General features: G+C 36.1%; 1 protein-coding gene across 3 annotated transcripts in view; it reads right to left on the bottom strand.

Moving 5' to 3' along the window:
* LOC114648927 (guanine nucleotide-binding protein G(I)/G(S)/G(T) subunit beta-2) overlaps positions 1-16,623 on the bottom strand; it is a 214,817-nt gene that overhangs the window by 32,400 nt on the left and 165,794 nt on the right. For all 3 annotated transcript variants that reach the window (XM_051925125.1, XM_028798272.2, XM_051925124.1), the window contains exon 4: positions 1,490-1,596. In XM_051925125.1, the coding sequence (XP_051781085.1) occupies positions 1,490-1,596 (107 nt within the window). The remainder of the gene's footprint in view (positions 1-1,489; positions 1,597-16,623) is intronic.

Genomic DNA, 16,623 nt, shown 5'->3' with positions numbered 1-16,623 from the left:
CTTTTCACTGTGACTGTTGGCTAAAAATAGATGGTTTGCTTTCTCTCAAGTGGTTGTCAAAATTTGTATTTTCTGGTGAGTAATCATATAAATTTTAATGTTATATCACCAACTGTAACTGAGAGATCAGATTGCTGCTACTAAATACATAGCAAGGAACTATGATTTTTTTTTAATCCTGGTACAATGGTTCTCAGCATGATGATTTAATAAAAAAATAACACGAAAAAACCAACTTACAATTCTGAAGATATTAGGGTAATAAAGGTCTGCTCAATGCTTCATCTGGGCCAAAGTACAGTAGAACACTATATTCCTACTTGCCTACCTCAACCAGGCATTAGACAGTTCCTTAAACTGAGCACTTACATGGAGGATCATGTCTTGAGCTAAAAATACACTTGATGCTATAAGATGCTGTCATTAGAATGGATATGTCCTTTAATAATGAACACATTTTGAAATGCATATGTGATATATGCAGAAATACTGCTTTGTTACATCTGTGCACTAACCATAATTTTTGTTTCTTTTACTTCAGGCTGAAGAACTCACTGAATGACAAAAATAAAAGGACTTTCATCACACTTTTAAAAAGGACAGCTTCAATGTTATACATGATGTGTGCTACCAGTGTGTTCATTTCACCTGGAAGCAATTTCTAAAGGACAAAACAAAAATAGAAAACATTTTCCATAAAGATTCCTAAAGGAAAGCTTAAAAGATGTAATATTAATGTCAAAGGAATAGCAACGTGCTAGAGGATTCAGGCCAATCAAAATTAATCAGATATTGCAGCACAGCCATAATCAGCCATCTGGCACACATGGTTCTTGCAATTTTCGAAATACTCAGTATTTTCATCTATAATTTAAACTTACATATGACCTTCATCCACCACACAATCATAGAACACAGAAAATTAACAGCATATACTAAAGACACATTTATTGCAACAAATTAAATCAAAGATTCAGCAAAATTTTGTCCAAATGAATAACTTTTTTCAAGAATAATGGACTGAACCAGCTGAGCATGTTGACTGTAGGAAGGTATTATGACAAAAAAAAATTCTTCAAAAACTCTCAGCTGCTCAGCAAAGTTCACATATTTTTGAACTGTTACTTGTTATTAACAAAATTCCCATGCAGTATCAACTGAACAACAAAATATTTTCAGAACACACATTGCAATGAGAAATGCACTGCTTCAAGTGCATTAAACAAATTATGTCTGACAATTTCTGTGTGCACATGTATAAAGGCACACACACACACACACACACATACATACATACATACATACATACATACATACATAAATACACATGCACTCACGTGTTTTAAGATGAAAAATCTACTCGGGTGTTAAATCATGAAAGGTAGAAAAAGTAGTTGCTGTTTTATATTATCACACTTATTCTCCAAAGTAGCAAGCAACCTGTCTTTTTCAGAACATTGTTGCATTCTTTTTATGGTGCTTTTGTTACCTGGAATCAGATCCCCAATGCATGGCATATATTTTGGCAAGATGACCTCTCAGTGTGCGACGTGTTCGCATCTGGATTCTGCCAACAGGGTCCAAGCCTGCTGTGATCTGGTAAACAAATAAAAGGGGCCATATATCAATGATTGTACTACATGTAAGAGCACTAGAAATGTTTCAAATAAGATATACACAAACATTTACCATTCAAATATGTGAGAAAATGGGTTTTGATTTAAATAATAAAAAAAACAAAAGAAAAACTACAGTTATAACAAAATGGTACTTCAGAAAGATAGTAATTAGTTAAGTCTGTAAGAACCCCTGAGTTGTATCCCTAAGCAGATATTACAGTGTCAGAACAAAGCTCATAGTTTTGAATGTATGCTGCAAATAAAAAAAAAAAACGGTTGAATCACTTCTTAATTAATGACAGTCACCAATTAATCAAAATAAACACCCTACTAAATAAAAAAAAAAAAAAAGGCCAAGATAAAATTCCTACATTCCAAGAAACCGATTTGTGATTTTTCTGTTTGGGAACTGAAGCACATTGCTAGACTCCGTTGCATGCATGGCCTGGCAATTCTCAGTTCTTTTTAACAAATGTGTTCTGGGGTGGCTTTTGGTTCCATTTCTGCTCTGATCAAGTAATATTTTAATGGACCAGAACCATGTCCTACATATAACTTGAGCAATGACAAATCCATTGATAGACCTTTTCTGGTATTCCACTGCAAGCATTATCTATACTGTTGTGTTCTGATCATAATGGGGTGGGGAGTTAACCTAGAGTTGTCCCTGATTCTAACTGCATTACTTATAGCAATCAGGGCACGTATCACATGTTATTTTAGTGTTCAAATTATTTTGTTTTTGTTGCAAGCATCCATATAGTTAAAGGTTTATCAGGTTAATATTGTCAGATATAACAAGTGAAGTTCTTCCTTGCATGCACTAATCAACATTCAACATATCGCCACTATCTTGCAGAACGATTACTAAATTTGTCCAATTTTATGTTAAACTATATTACACTTTACTTAGTTTAGTTTACTGTGTGCTGGGTTTGAAACTGAAGTGTAGAATAAAATAATGCAGCTTGTTCACATCGTAGGGAACCCTAATACTATAATGTTATGCTTCTTGTGAAATAAAAAAAAAGGAGGAGCTTGAATAAACAGGAGTGTATAATTCGCCATTTGGTTTTTACATTCTTGATGAAAGGAAAAAATCAGTTTGAAACTACTACAATTATTCTTTCGATCTGTATATAAAGATAGAGAAATTTCATCTGAAATATTGTTGCCATCCAAAAATGTACTGCAAGATTATCTGTGTGACTCGATACCACTAGATGACACCCAAGAGTCATGTTGGGTTTTAAAAGACTTCCAGGTTGCCAAAAACAATTCTAAAGGGAAGGCTGATTAAAATGCTACAAATTTTAAAACTCAGGACATTAATAGCTTGTGTTTCATGCAATTTTGATATTTACTGGACATGTACAATTGTTTTAACACAACAGGTAAGAGTGGCAGTGTTTTCCAACACATGCTAAATGATCTTCACATTCACTAGTTTTTAATTTTCACATTACAAGCAGTGAACAGTATAACCTTTTGAACAAAACTCTTACATGTAAACAATGAGCAACATGCTCTTTTACTAAGACATTCAACCACCTATCTGTGAAGTATCTGCTATTGCAATGTTCTTACATTAACCTACTAATGGTGATTGATGCTTGACTGCTCTAGACTACCAGGTGCAACATTAACTTTGCATTTTGGCAGATCAGTACTCTTGCTTAGCAGTTTTGTAGAATGTATAAATCTTTAAAAGGCTGCCAGCAGATTTCCTATTAGACATACATAAATCAAAGACCTGTGTGCATGTATGGAGCATGTTCAACCACAGCCACTAGATGGCGTGTGCATGGACGTTTAAAATTTTTTCATCATTAGTGCTAATGACACAGATGAAGAGACAACATTGAAACAAAGCAATTGCCGCAACTCAACCGTGTAAGTGTAAAACCTCAGCAATGGTGGGCAAGGCTTGAAGTTTTCACTAAAAACATTGTCTATCTGGAGGTATTTTCTTGAGACAAAGATTAACTGGACTTGTATGCCAGTGATAAGATATAGTATTGCCAGTGCCTTCTTACGAAAACCAGTAGGGCAGCAAGCACAAGGTGGGTCCATGTCCTCTGTACTGGGTAAGCATTAGTTGATGCCTCTCCAAGTTCACAAATATAATAAAACTCCTAGGGGGCGTCTTTGGGTTGGTTTTTGTCCCGAAGACCACACGCAGCTAGTTACTAATAATAAGATTTTTAGTGTTTTCCTTGGTGAGTTACATTAAATGGAGTGAAGTACTTTGTTACTTTACACAACTTACTGAAAGAACTAATATTTGTGGATTTTCAAAGGAATTTTTTTCCACAAAGGTGCTTCAACTGCTCATTTTTAGTACTTTAATACTTCATATTATTCATACAATCATGATGACATAACTTCATTATTGAAAAACTAAGATTCAGCAACAGCACTTGCATGAAATAACACTATATTATTTCTACTCTAAAACTCCACTTCAATCCCAGAAAATCAAATCAAGGCAAGCCATGAGCTAGGAGAAATTCGTTCTAAGTCGGTGGGGGGATGGAATAGCTGGCTGCTAGTAGCTTTTGTTTATCAGCACATTTAGATGACAAAGGACTCTGGCGGAGAGGTGCAAACGGATTTAAGACGCGATTTAAGGTGGGACGGATTTACGAGTTTTTTCGTAGGCTCTGGTAATTCTAGTGTTAAATTGCATATGTACTTGCTTGCATTAGAGCTACTACCTAAATCAACAATTGATATTCTAATGTTTTCTCTCCATTATAAAAAAAAATCCTGCAGAGAAACAGTGGGGCGTCGAGACGTGAACTTCACGTTAAGATCACGGAAGACACTTAAAAGACCCGCGAGACTAAAGAGATTGGCCACGGAGCGTCTCACGGGGACCTTAAATATGAGACTTTGTGCCAAGAGATTGACCCAGGACTGCCTTGGCATGACGTAGAACATGAGATTCTTGCAAGACACGCCCTACTTACAACCAAATCTATCTTACTAAACCACAGTTAATATATGCACGGCAGACGCATGTGCACTGCGGCCTTGGCGCCCGCCCCAGAGTCCAGAGTCAAACGCAGTGGCTTTCTAAAACACGGTGACTTCTCAGAGTCAGTAGGTGGCGCCCAAACAACACAATCTGTACAGTCAAACGCAGTGGCTTCCCAAAACGCGGCAGATTCCCAGAGTCAGTAGGTGGCACCCAAACAACACAACCTGTAAACTAGACTTGCTCTAATCCACTGTGCCAGTAATGTAGATCACATAACGGTCATTCAGTTTGGCGTCCAGAGTCAAACGCAGCGACTTCCCAAAACGCAGCGGCTTCCCAGAGTCACTAGGTGGAGCCCAAATAACACAACGTAATAGCCGTGGCGCCCGCCCCAGAGTGAAACGCAGCGGCTTCCCAAAATGCAGTGGCTTCCCAGAGTCAGTAGGTGGCGCCCAAACAACACAACCTGTGAGCTACACTTGCTCTAATCCACTGTGCCAGTAATATAGATCACATAACGGTCACAGACTCTAACCCCGCGGCTTCCCAGACTCAGTGGCTGGCAGACAAACACCACAACCTGTAAACTAAACTTGCTGTGCTCCACTCTGCCAGCAGTCGGTGTCAGCAAAGGCAACGGAATCACGTCTAAACAAAACGAAACCGCTTTACTACAGATATGCTTATGTAATTAAATGACATTTCCCCAGACGCACCCACCCTCCATGATATGTCATCCATGCAGATATCGGACGGAACAGACACTGATTGCCATTCTTGGATTTCCGATTCGCTAGCGAATCGCGGGCTTACTTGTAAGAGCACAGGCAGCAACACACTTAGTCGTGTTTTGGCTTTGAGCACACACAGATCCAGGGCGCTCAGCGCAAATAAAGCATATAAGGACAATATGTTATACATGAAACGTAGACGACTAAGCAAAGAAAGAACCAGCGCAGAGAAAAGAGACTCAAAAGCACTGGAGAGACAAAAAAGAAAAAGAATAATCTAGGTGCAAATTCAGAAAATAAGGAAAGTGGAACTGAAAAAAAAGCTCGTCCAATCTAGACGCTGGCGCTATACACATGCAGAGTAGGTTAGAGATTATGAAAGCAATGGAATTCGAAAGGCTCAAAAAAAAAAAAAAAAATGGTGCAATACATATGTGGAGAAAGTTAAAGAATATGAAAGTAGGAAAATCAGAAAGTATAAAAAAAAAAAAAAAAAAAAAGATTGCAGTACCACAAACAAACGGAAATTATTACTCAAAAAAAGAAAAAACATCACCACGGACCAGGTGTCATTGAAACAAAAGCAGGTTAAAGCGAGGGCAGAAATAAGAGAGTAGAAAACAAAGTAAAACATCATAAAGAGGTTAAAAAACAAGGGGGCCAAACACATGCAGAGCAGGTTAGAGATAATGAAAACTGGAATTCAAAAGCCTAAAAAAAAAAAAAAAAAAAGTAGGCGCGCGAAACACATGCAGAGCATGATACAGAATATGAAAGCAGAAAAAACAGTGTCAAAACAAAGAAAGTAAATGTCACATTAGCGCAAAGAAAGAGAAATTATTGTTTGGAGAAATAACGAAAAGGCGAATAGAGATCGAATATATGGACATAGGTGATATATCAGAAGTATGTAAATATTGTAAGGCTTTGCAGTTTAATTTAAGTCAAGAGAATTTCAAAAAAACGGAGTTTACCTCACATGCATTTATTGGTTACTTTGCAAAAAAAATTATTAACTGCTGATGATGTGGATCGTTTGGTCTGTGCTGAAATTCCAAACAGAGAAACCTATCCTGAATTATGATACAAAGTCATTAAACACACGTCTCACTGACCTCATTAAAATGATTCAGTACATTGGGACTCCACAAGATTCCAAATATTGTTTTTACAGAAGCTCAGAAATAAAAGGGAAACTAATGAAATAGCAACAATTCAAAGAAAAAAAAACTTAAGTGTGTATCCGGAAAAACAAAAACGGGGGTTGGCGAGCAAAGCGAGCAGGAGGCAAAGCCCCCTAGTATGTAAAAAAAATTAAAATGTGGGTTAATTCTGAGGGCTATATTTGTATCTCTATATGAGATATTAACCTACAAGAAAACCACTCCTGTAACATTTTCACAATATTTTTTTAACCATTTACATATTCTTTAAGTAACTGCATTGATTTTGAAAAGCAAAAGTATGCATTTGTTTCACAATGCCAATATATGCTTAATGTCCATTGCCAGATTAACCTGTTATGTTTCCTTGGGGTTAAAAAGGAAGATTTAAGTTTAGCTGTTTAGACTAAGGAAATTGTACTGCATGTGAAGCATAAAGCTTTCATTTTGCACGCTGAAACTGTGTACTTACAGCTCTCAAAAGAATATGATACTCGCTTCTTAAAAATACACAAAGTATTCTGGATTCATAGCTGTAATAAAATTTACCAGCCAAGAAAAGGCTGTTTTGTTTTCATAATTTTATTTTTTATTTAGTTGTATTTTCCACTCGTTTTTTGGCTTTGTATAAAGACTCAAGTATCTTAAGTAGTCTGACTTTTATACTGGAAATAAAACTATAATAATGAACTAAAACAGCTGTGGTTCAGAGGTAAGCAGTGCTGCATTTCAGAGTCAGGGTCTTGGGCTCAAATCAGGCTCTGTCATCCATGAGTTGTTTCCACGTTCACACTACCTCTGCGCGAATTTTCTACCAAGTACTCCTATTGCCCTCCCACGTCCTAAGAGATGTGCAGGTTAGGTTAACTGGTGATTCTAAATTGGTGCGGTGCCATGTGAGGGTGAATGTAGGTGTATGCACAAATGAGCCCTGTGACTGCCTGGAGTCTATCCAGGGTTGCTGTGATGGACTCCAGCCATTCAGTGATCCAGAATTTCGGTTAAGCAGGTTTGAGAATGTTGTTTAATAATGAATTGCTTTTGCAGTAAACAGAAACTTCTCCCAACCACAGTATTAACTGAATGCCTATTTTACAATCATCCTTTGCACAAAACAGTACATTCAGTACTGTGTGTTGGTGTTCTTTATGCATAATCCCTTGTGCTAATGGCTGTATGCATGATAGAGACAGACTCTACTTGTTGTTTGGGTTTGTTGAGCCCTGGCAGGGGAAAGACTTTTCTCAAGATATAGACAAATAATTTCTCATTTCATACCCAATCTCACACAAACCCATTCACACTACCAGTCACATTAATTTGAACTTGTCATTTCACCTAACCTGCTTGTGTTAGAGAATATGAAAGGAACATCCAACGAAACAATACCTGGGAATGAGATTCAAACCCATGATGATGGACCTGTGAAGCAGCAGATTTACCATGTCTCTCTGCATCATATCTACAATTTATAGCTATTCAGTATGCTAGTAGGCAAAATTTTAAACAGTAATGCTACACAACAATTTTTCACCACACTAGACAGGAACATAGATATGCAAGGTTTTGTACTGTTTTACTACCTTACTAACATGAAAATTCGATCCATGACACTGTTAGGGGTCATACATCTGAAAAGCAATATGTCCTTAACCCAGGAAAGATACAGCCAAGAATGAGTAACTGTTTAATTTTGTGTTTATAAATATACCTCAGAAACATGAAAGGCATGTTTTCTAAAATTGGAACTTAGCTTCTTCAAAATGGGCATATCTAATAAGTTTCAATATGTTTTAATAAGTTTGCACTGATGTCCTATATGCCTATATCCCATATGCCTCATTTTAAACTGCAAGAACAGGAACAGTATTTATTAAAATTCATAAAAATTATCTCAGTTAACATCACAATTTCAAGTGTTAAATTAATGTATGCCACGGTTGTGAAAAAATAAATTCAGTTTGAAAATTACCAAACTTATCCTTTTATCTTACTATTAAATGGAGTTTAATATAATCAACCAGTACTGTTTAGGGCTGCTGTCAAAAGACTGAGAAAACCTATACTCAATACTGTCCATATGTATTTGGATAATGACAACTGTTATTAGTGTGACACGTCCCAAGCATACCAGTGTTGATATGAAACAAGATAATTCCTGCTAGAAAATGACTGTTTCCCTTCATTAACCTGTTTTTTAAACTGCTGTAGCCATACTTCAAAACTCAATACAATGCTATCTAAATTAAAAATGAGTTTCATCTTTCCCGTTAATCTGGGTTGATATTCCCCAAACTGTTTTGTGTGCTGCTAAAACAGGAGTGAACCTTACACTTTAGTCTTGATGTTTGTTATACTGCTGTAACTGTTATGCCCAAAATTTAGCAGAGTGTTGTCAGTGTAATTTCTGAATTGTTCCTAATAATGCCTTCCTTTGCGGTTTTGCACAGAATAATGGTAATTGGTAGGGCATCAAAAAAGGAGCCTGAAGGTTTCTTTTAATGAGAACTGCTGATCCCAGCATCACTGGCACTATTTTGATTAGAAAAATGAAGGCAAAATACCGCTGATGTCATAGGTGTGTTGCTTATGATAGGTCAGAAATGCATTTCTTCAAATTCACGAACAATCAAACATTTCCTAGACAGTTTTTTTTTCCTTTTCTGCCATGAACAATTGAACACCCTGAACTCATGGCAATTAACATCACTACACTGATCTGTCAACTTCATCCAGAAATCTTTTAAACTACCTGTGATTAAGTGCAAATTTACACATACATTTAAGAGTAGATACAATGACCATGATCTCTTGGGCCAAACAGCCTTCTTGAACAATGTTAATACTTAACGCGGTGCAAAACAATTGGTTTCAAAATGATATTAATTAGACATGGAAGTTTATTTTACCCACCAGTCTACCCAAAAACTTTTTTCCTGTCATGTTTCTATCACCCTCTGTTGGAACATATTTCAGATTCTTCAACTTTAAATCAAACAGTTTCAGTACTGTGGAGAAACCCAAAAAAAAAAAAAAAAAAGACAGTAGGTCTTATCAGTAAAGCTGAATAATTCCAACGACCTGGCCAGTGTCACAGCTCTTCATCACTTAATTCTTAATTTTTCGCTATAATGGCTTTTGTTTTTATTCTCCCCCAGGAATTCAGTATCTGAACTGTTTATCACTGTAGAACACAATTCACCTGAAAATATTTTGCAAGGTCACACAGAGCGAGTGCAACTCTGAACAAGAATACTGCTGTTGGCGCCCCAAAAGCTTTGAGCTGCCTCCCACTAGTCTTGTGCCTTTTTCATTTTGGTATGATGTGCTTGTGAAGTGGCTGCATGTATGACCACAAATACGTATAAGCTAGAAAAGCTTCTGATATGTATAATCTAGAAAAACTGCTAAGGAAATAAAAAAAATAAAATTGCGGCTTCTCTGCCATATCCCAAACGTAGGCTGACGTATAGAACTATTCCCAGTCCCTAATTTGGTAACTGAGAATGAATGGTTTTTATATCATGGAGACATCAAGTAATGCCTATACAGATGTCTAACATTTTTCATTTAAAATAGCAGGAAATACTTTTTCAATATTTGATTTTTTATTTTCTGACTTATTTTCACACAAATATTAGAACTGTGCAACAAGGGATATCTGTAAAAGCAATTGCACCCTATCCACTATATCAGCACTTTTCATCTAGAGTAACAATAATAAATACATTTCAGCACATTTTAAAACTGTTGCCAAGAAATTACCATTTCCTCTACTCATCTAGTAATTGTTCTAACTGAAAAACTCAGTAACTGAACATGATTCTCCAAGTACACTGCAAAAAATGAAATCTTAACAAGCCAGACAATCTTGAAAAGAAATAGATCTTGTTTCTTTTTATTTTAAGAATAACTTGAGTAGATTTGTATGTGTAAGATATATAATCTCATTTTTAGAAAATTTAACAAGTTAAACTTTCTCACTATATTGGCAGATAATTTTGCTTGATGCTAATACCTTTTTCTTGTTATTTATTTTTTCACACTGATTTTTTGCAGTGTACATCTCCACTGTAACCTCTTGTAAACTCTGCTTAATAAACCCACCCATTGTCTTGTGATGTCTATGTTATAAAGGCAAAGTGGGAGGCTCTTTTTAATTATTAAAAAAAAAAAAAACTATATATAACCCATCTTTATGCTGAGTTAAAAAAACTGAGTTAAAGCCATTTTTGTTTTAGTGAACTACTTAAAGGAAGACTACACAAAAAAAATTTTTTTTTTTTTTTAAATCCACTACTTGTGTGGTCATGCAGATGTTATTCCATTATTTCTATTAGATCAATCACATGCTAATTTGAAGTTAGAATACATACCGTAGTAATTTATTTTACAAAACCCCTTAATAATTCAAATATAACTCAAAGATTCAAACCTCTGCCTTGTGTTGCAGCAGTTAACATTATGTGTTATCTCCTCAAGTGCAAACATACTGTAGAAGTGAGTTGTTTTTGTATGGGTAGCATGTTTCATCATTTACATTAAATATACTATTGAGAAAGACTAGGGAGGCATGGTGGCGCAGTGGTAGCGCTGCTGCCTCGCAGTTAAGAGACCTGGGTTCGCTTCCCAGGTCCTCCCTGCGTGGAGTTTGCATGTTCTCCCCGTGTCTGCGTGGGTTTCCTCCGGGTTCTCCGGTTTCCTCCCACGGTCCAAAGACATGCAGGTTAGGTGCACTGGCGATCCGAAATTGTCCCTAGTGTGTGCTTGGTGTGTGGATGTGTGTGTGTGTGAGTGTGTGGTCGTGTGTGTGCCCTGCCCAGGGTTCACTTCCTGCCTTGCGCCCTGTGTTGGCTGGGATTGGCTCCAGCAGACCCCCGTGACCCTGTAGTTAGGATATAGCGGGTTGGATAATGGATGGATGGATGAAATACTTCATAAAAATCACAATTTAGCCCAAAGTGTATATAATTATTGCATTTCAGAGCATGTAAAGACTTTTTTATACACAGCCTACTTAGTGAAACCAACTACTCTCAATGCTTGTGTGTCTGACCTACCAATAAATGCACAATTTACCACAAAATTTTTTTTTATAAGAGTAAATCTAAATTTCCAGCGGTTGGACACGCAGATTAAGTAGGAAAATGTCAGAACCCTGTCTTATTTATAAAATACTTTTTTTGTATCCACAGATACACATTTTTATGAAGGGCCACGTTGTCACATCTATGCTTCATTAAAGCAGTCTTCTTTGCATCTTTTAAGCAATGGTGTATAAATTATAAACACATCATACTTTACAAACTATATTAAAATAAAATTAAAATACTAAAAAATGATATACAGTAAAAATATTCACATGAATCTCTTGTTGGTACCTCTTTGTTGTCACTATTATGAGGAGACATTAAAGTAAAAATTCCATTCTACTGTGTACAAATGACAAACCTGAACTTGAAGTGCAGACATACCTGTTAGAATCTAATAAATATATAATTACTAAGCACTTAGCATTTGATTTATAATACAAATTGTTCTTCCTGACATTGCTACAATCAAATAAAGATTTTTATTTGGTGGCAACATACAACCACATTGATAAAATCAGAGGTGTTGGGAGGCTACAGGATGCCAGCTTTGCATTGATTCAATTAAAAAAAAATCAATATTCCATGCAGTCATGACAATTCTTCTCAACTTTATAAACTCTGCAAATCACTTCCAAAATAAAACTATTCAATTAGGCTTCCTTACTGGCAACCTACTAACAAGCATGCACAAAGCTTTTACAAGGAAAGGGCAGGACACTTTCACAAAATTCTGTAATAAATCTCTCTAAATAATTATAAAATTAAACTTCTCTATTTGGGTCATGCAAAACCACTAAGCAAAAAATATCCATGGAATATTTCACAGCCACAAAAAGAATTTAACATCTACACACCACACCAGCTTGTACTATTAACAACAGAGACAAAATACTTTAAAGTAACCTTTTACATTCTAGTGTTTTACCTTAACAAAAAAAGTAATGGTTCTTTGTGTCGATTATACAGTTAAAACCTTCATGGTATCCATTTGTACGTATTCATTCAGCTCATTTTTGTAACTTGGCAAAATCATTCTGAAACAGTGAAAATGTCTGTAAAAAGAATAATCCAATATCTCAACATTATTTTACTTAGATTTTTTTTTATAATTTCCACCAATATATGGTTTCTGAGGTTGTGTGAAAATCAGATGATGTGGCAATATGGTGAGCATGGTGAGTACTGGACTTTAAAAAGGTTACCAAGTTCAGTTATTGTTAAGAGACCAGCTGCTAATAAAGGAGTTATGAGTTTTTTCATCAGTCTATCACAAACAAAGTAGAATATCTTGAGGATCTCATATATATTTCTCTTCTGGTTCGTCCTGCTTCCACTTCAAAACTGGTCCCGCCCACACACAGCCGACACAGCATTTCTCGATTTCTATTCGTCCTCTTCCATGTCATGCACTATACTGGCCTGCTGAGCGTAATATATCCAACAAGTACTCGAAGTGCTGCCACAACGGTAAAGTAGCTTTACCACCTTTGCAGGAGTCACCTGTATCTTTACAACAGCTTCTTACACAGCAAACATCAGAAGCTAAAAATTATCGTGAACACATTCAAGAATACAACTCTTCTCTAGCGTTTGCTTCCATGGGTGCACAGATAACTCAACCTCCTGGCCACGGACCATACCGTTTTAAAATACATGGGCAAATTTATCACCAAATCTCTCCACTATACGCTAACACTTGTACCTCTCCAGGATATGGACAGTTGTGTGTTTTTGACACAGCACAAGCTACTGAAGTACAATTACAAAATAAAGCAAACTCTGCATGCAGCAAAAAATTACTTCTCCAGCTAGATTCCATGCTCAGAACCATCAACTTCTTCGATAAATCATACAAACACATGCATGAAATCGCTCAGTCCAATCCAACAGCATCTGTACGAATGGTTGTCAAGGAAAACCCTAGGCAGGATTTACAACGATACAATGCCACTACATGTCACACCGATGTTGCAGCGATTTTCGTTGGAGAAGATGGTGAACAGCCTGCCGAAAGGGACATTTGCATCTATCCCATAGGCAACTCCTGTAAACAGATTTCCACGCTCAATATGAATTGCGATCCTATGGTTTACCCACTTTTATTACCTTACGGAGGCATTGGCTGGCACAAAGATTTACAACATGTCCCCGATAAAAGAACCGCCAAATGAATAAGGCTAACTCAATGCTAATTTTACACGTACAGATTAGCAATGAGGAATACATTTAGTATTTTGCACTCCAGCGGTAAACAATTCCAACAGTATGTCGTAGATGCATATATTAAAACAAAGGGCGCTCATCTCAACTATCTCAGAAGATCTGTGCATGGAACAATACAAAGGACTTTCAGATGCACTGCAAGCAAACGCTGAAAATAACAACGCACGTGTAGGCAAAATGATCATATTACCGTCCACATTTCCAGGAAGTCCAAGATACATGCAACAAAACTATCAGGAAGCCATGGCCATAGTACGTAAATTCGGAAAGCCTGATTTATTTATCACTTTCACATGTAATCCTGCTTGGCCAGAAATTCTACATGCATACTGCGTCTTTCAAGAAGTATTTATTTCTTCTTGATTTCTAAATTCCTTTCTCACCGTTTTCCGCTCCAATTCTTACACCGTGTATGCTACGGTGGGCGTCGGCTAGTAATCAAATTAATTTAGCATCACAAAGAAAATCACCGGTTTACAAAAGGTATAAATTAAAGTTATTTTACAGAAACGTCTCTTACATATGTTTACTATTTTTTAGGTTGCTCATCATATTACATTTTTTACTCAGTGTCCAACTTTTAAGTGATTTCAGTGTTTCAGCTAGCTACTCAAGCACAAAAACTCACTGTGGGTTGGTTTGTCTCTACTATTTCAGGAAGAATAAGCAAGCATTCCATTAAATTTGCATGGCACCTCAAGCTCAAATACTTTCCAAACTTAAGGTAATGAATATGAATTTCACTCTTAGTGAGGCTGCATCACTAGTGATGTGGGTAAAGTCTACCTTCTTCAAGAAGCCTGCCAGGAACCCCTGAGGCAGGAAACACCAGGTGGAATAGATGGTTCAAATCAGTAGGGTACCTCGCTGAACATATTCACCTCTACACAAAGTTCTTTATGGCTGGGAACACATCAACTCAGGCTGTAATATCCTAGACCCAAAAATTGAAGTTAACCTTCATCTCAGAAGGATGCATCAAACTAATAACAGTTCTTACAATTCTGGATGGCACTCACTGTCCTACTGCAGTCTCAGCATACAGCATCGAGGATCTGGGCTCTGACCTGATGAATGGAACTGCAAATTAAGGTTAGGTTGTGCTAGTGTGCAGTTTCACCAAAAAGAATGTAAAGTGTCATTTCATTATTGTTTGTTTTGTTGTAGCTATTGCTACTTACAGTTAAAAAAACAAAAAAAACAAAAAAGAAACCCCACAAAAACCCAAAAATCTGAATCAAAGAAAAATAAAACTGTCAAAATCGAAAATCAAAAAAAAAAAAAAAATTGAATTGGTAAAACAATAAAACGGATTTCCATAGGGCCCGAATTATGTGACTAATGTAGGTCTTTTTATGCAAAAAAATTTAAAAATATGCTGATAGTTTTCTTATATTATTCTCAAAGATGTTAAGCAGCTTCAAAGAGCAATGCCATGAGTAATGTGTGGCACATGTTCAGGTTTTCTCAATAACTATCATCTGCCTAATATCATTCAGAAACTGATGACAGCAGATACACTTCCACTTCAAGAATAGTAAAACCAGAAATGCTTTTATTCAGAGCAGCTTTTGAAACAATGCATTTCACCAACTTTAAAGTGAAGGGAAACTATCCATGCCAATAGCTGTAACCTTTGACCTGATTTTTTGTGTTTGTTTGTTTTTTTAAGGTGAAACACACACCTGGCTCCCCAAATGCAATAGAAAGACCTAAGTGCCATTTTAGCAGCATTATCAGTGTATTCTGAGCTCAACTGGCACATTGTATTTCTGCTGCACTACAAAACCTGGGTCAAAGCAGGCGGGCAGGTATGCTTTAACATCTGATTTTAATATTAAAATTATAAAAAGATGCTACATTTTCTTGCTAAATGAGACAAATGACCTGTTTTAATATTATTTTGACAAGGTATCTCACAATCACCAAGTCTTTACATTAACATTTGTAAATTTGGCCTTACGGGTCTCTATGAATGACAACCAGAGTTAAGCACCAGCTACTTCAAAAAGTGCTAGCTAAATGTTAAGAAGATAACCCAGTGGACGGAAGCATAAAAACAAAAAAAAGTCTGAATTAAAATAAACTGCCCTATTCAGGGTGTTTATAAGAAATGTAATGATTTACTTCATAAGGTAGAGGTACATACAAAAAAAGAATAGTAACATAAGATATTTGAAATATTAAAATATATTCTTAAATTTAAAACTTTTAAAGTGTAAATATTCTTGATTGTAACAGAAGTTTGTCTTTAATCACCTTCTTGAAGTTCATAGAGGGCTAGACGCCTAGTAAAGACCTAAATACACAAAACATTCGTATTTACTGACCCTGAAATTGTCTAAAATTATATTTCATATGCTTATGTTTGAAATTAGTTGCTTTTAATCTTCTGGGAGTGGCTCTAAGAGTACTAGGACAACTTGTAAAGGATTAAATACCAAAAATATACTCATAATCAGCAACCTTGAAATAGCATAAAATGTCTCTGCACATGCTTATGTTACCAACAGGGCTGTGGAGTCGGAGACAATTTTGGGTACATGGAGTCGGGGTCGAAGTTGGCAAAAATGTACCGACTGACTCCTAATAAATTTAAATTGTAATGAAAAAAAAATACAGCAAGTTCAAATGTCTCATTTCACAAACAATAGTCTTAATTACGTACTTTTCTGATGCAAGAATAAAGACATTCACATATTGTAATCTGGATTATGGTACATTACAAAAAGTTTTTTTCATTTTTTTTCCAGATATAATGTGTTTAACAAGTTAATTTGAGTGTAAACTAGTGTGACGATGTAGGTGTGT

The sequence above is a fragment of the Erpetoichthys calabaricus genome, chromosome 3 (assembly GCF_900747795.2).
Source record: "Erpetoichthys calabaricus chromosome 3, fErpCal1.3, whole genome shotgun sequence".
Taxonomy (NCBI): domain Eukaryota; kingdom Metazoa; phylum Chordata; class Cladistia; order Polypteriformes; family Polypteridae; genus Erpetoichthys; species Erpetoichthys calabaricus.
The sequence above is the reverse complement of the archived record's forward strand: the minus strand, read 5'-3'. Positions and strand labels throughout refer to the sequence as shown.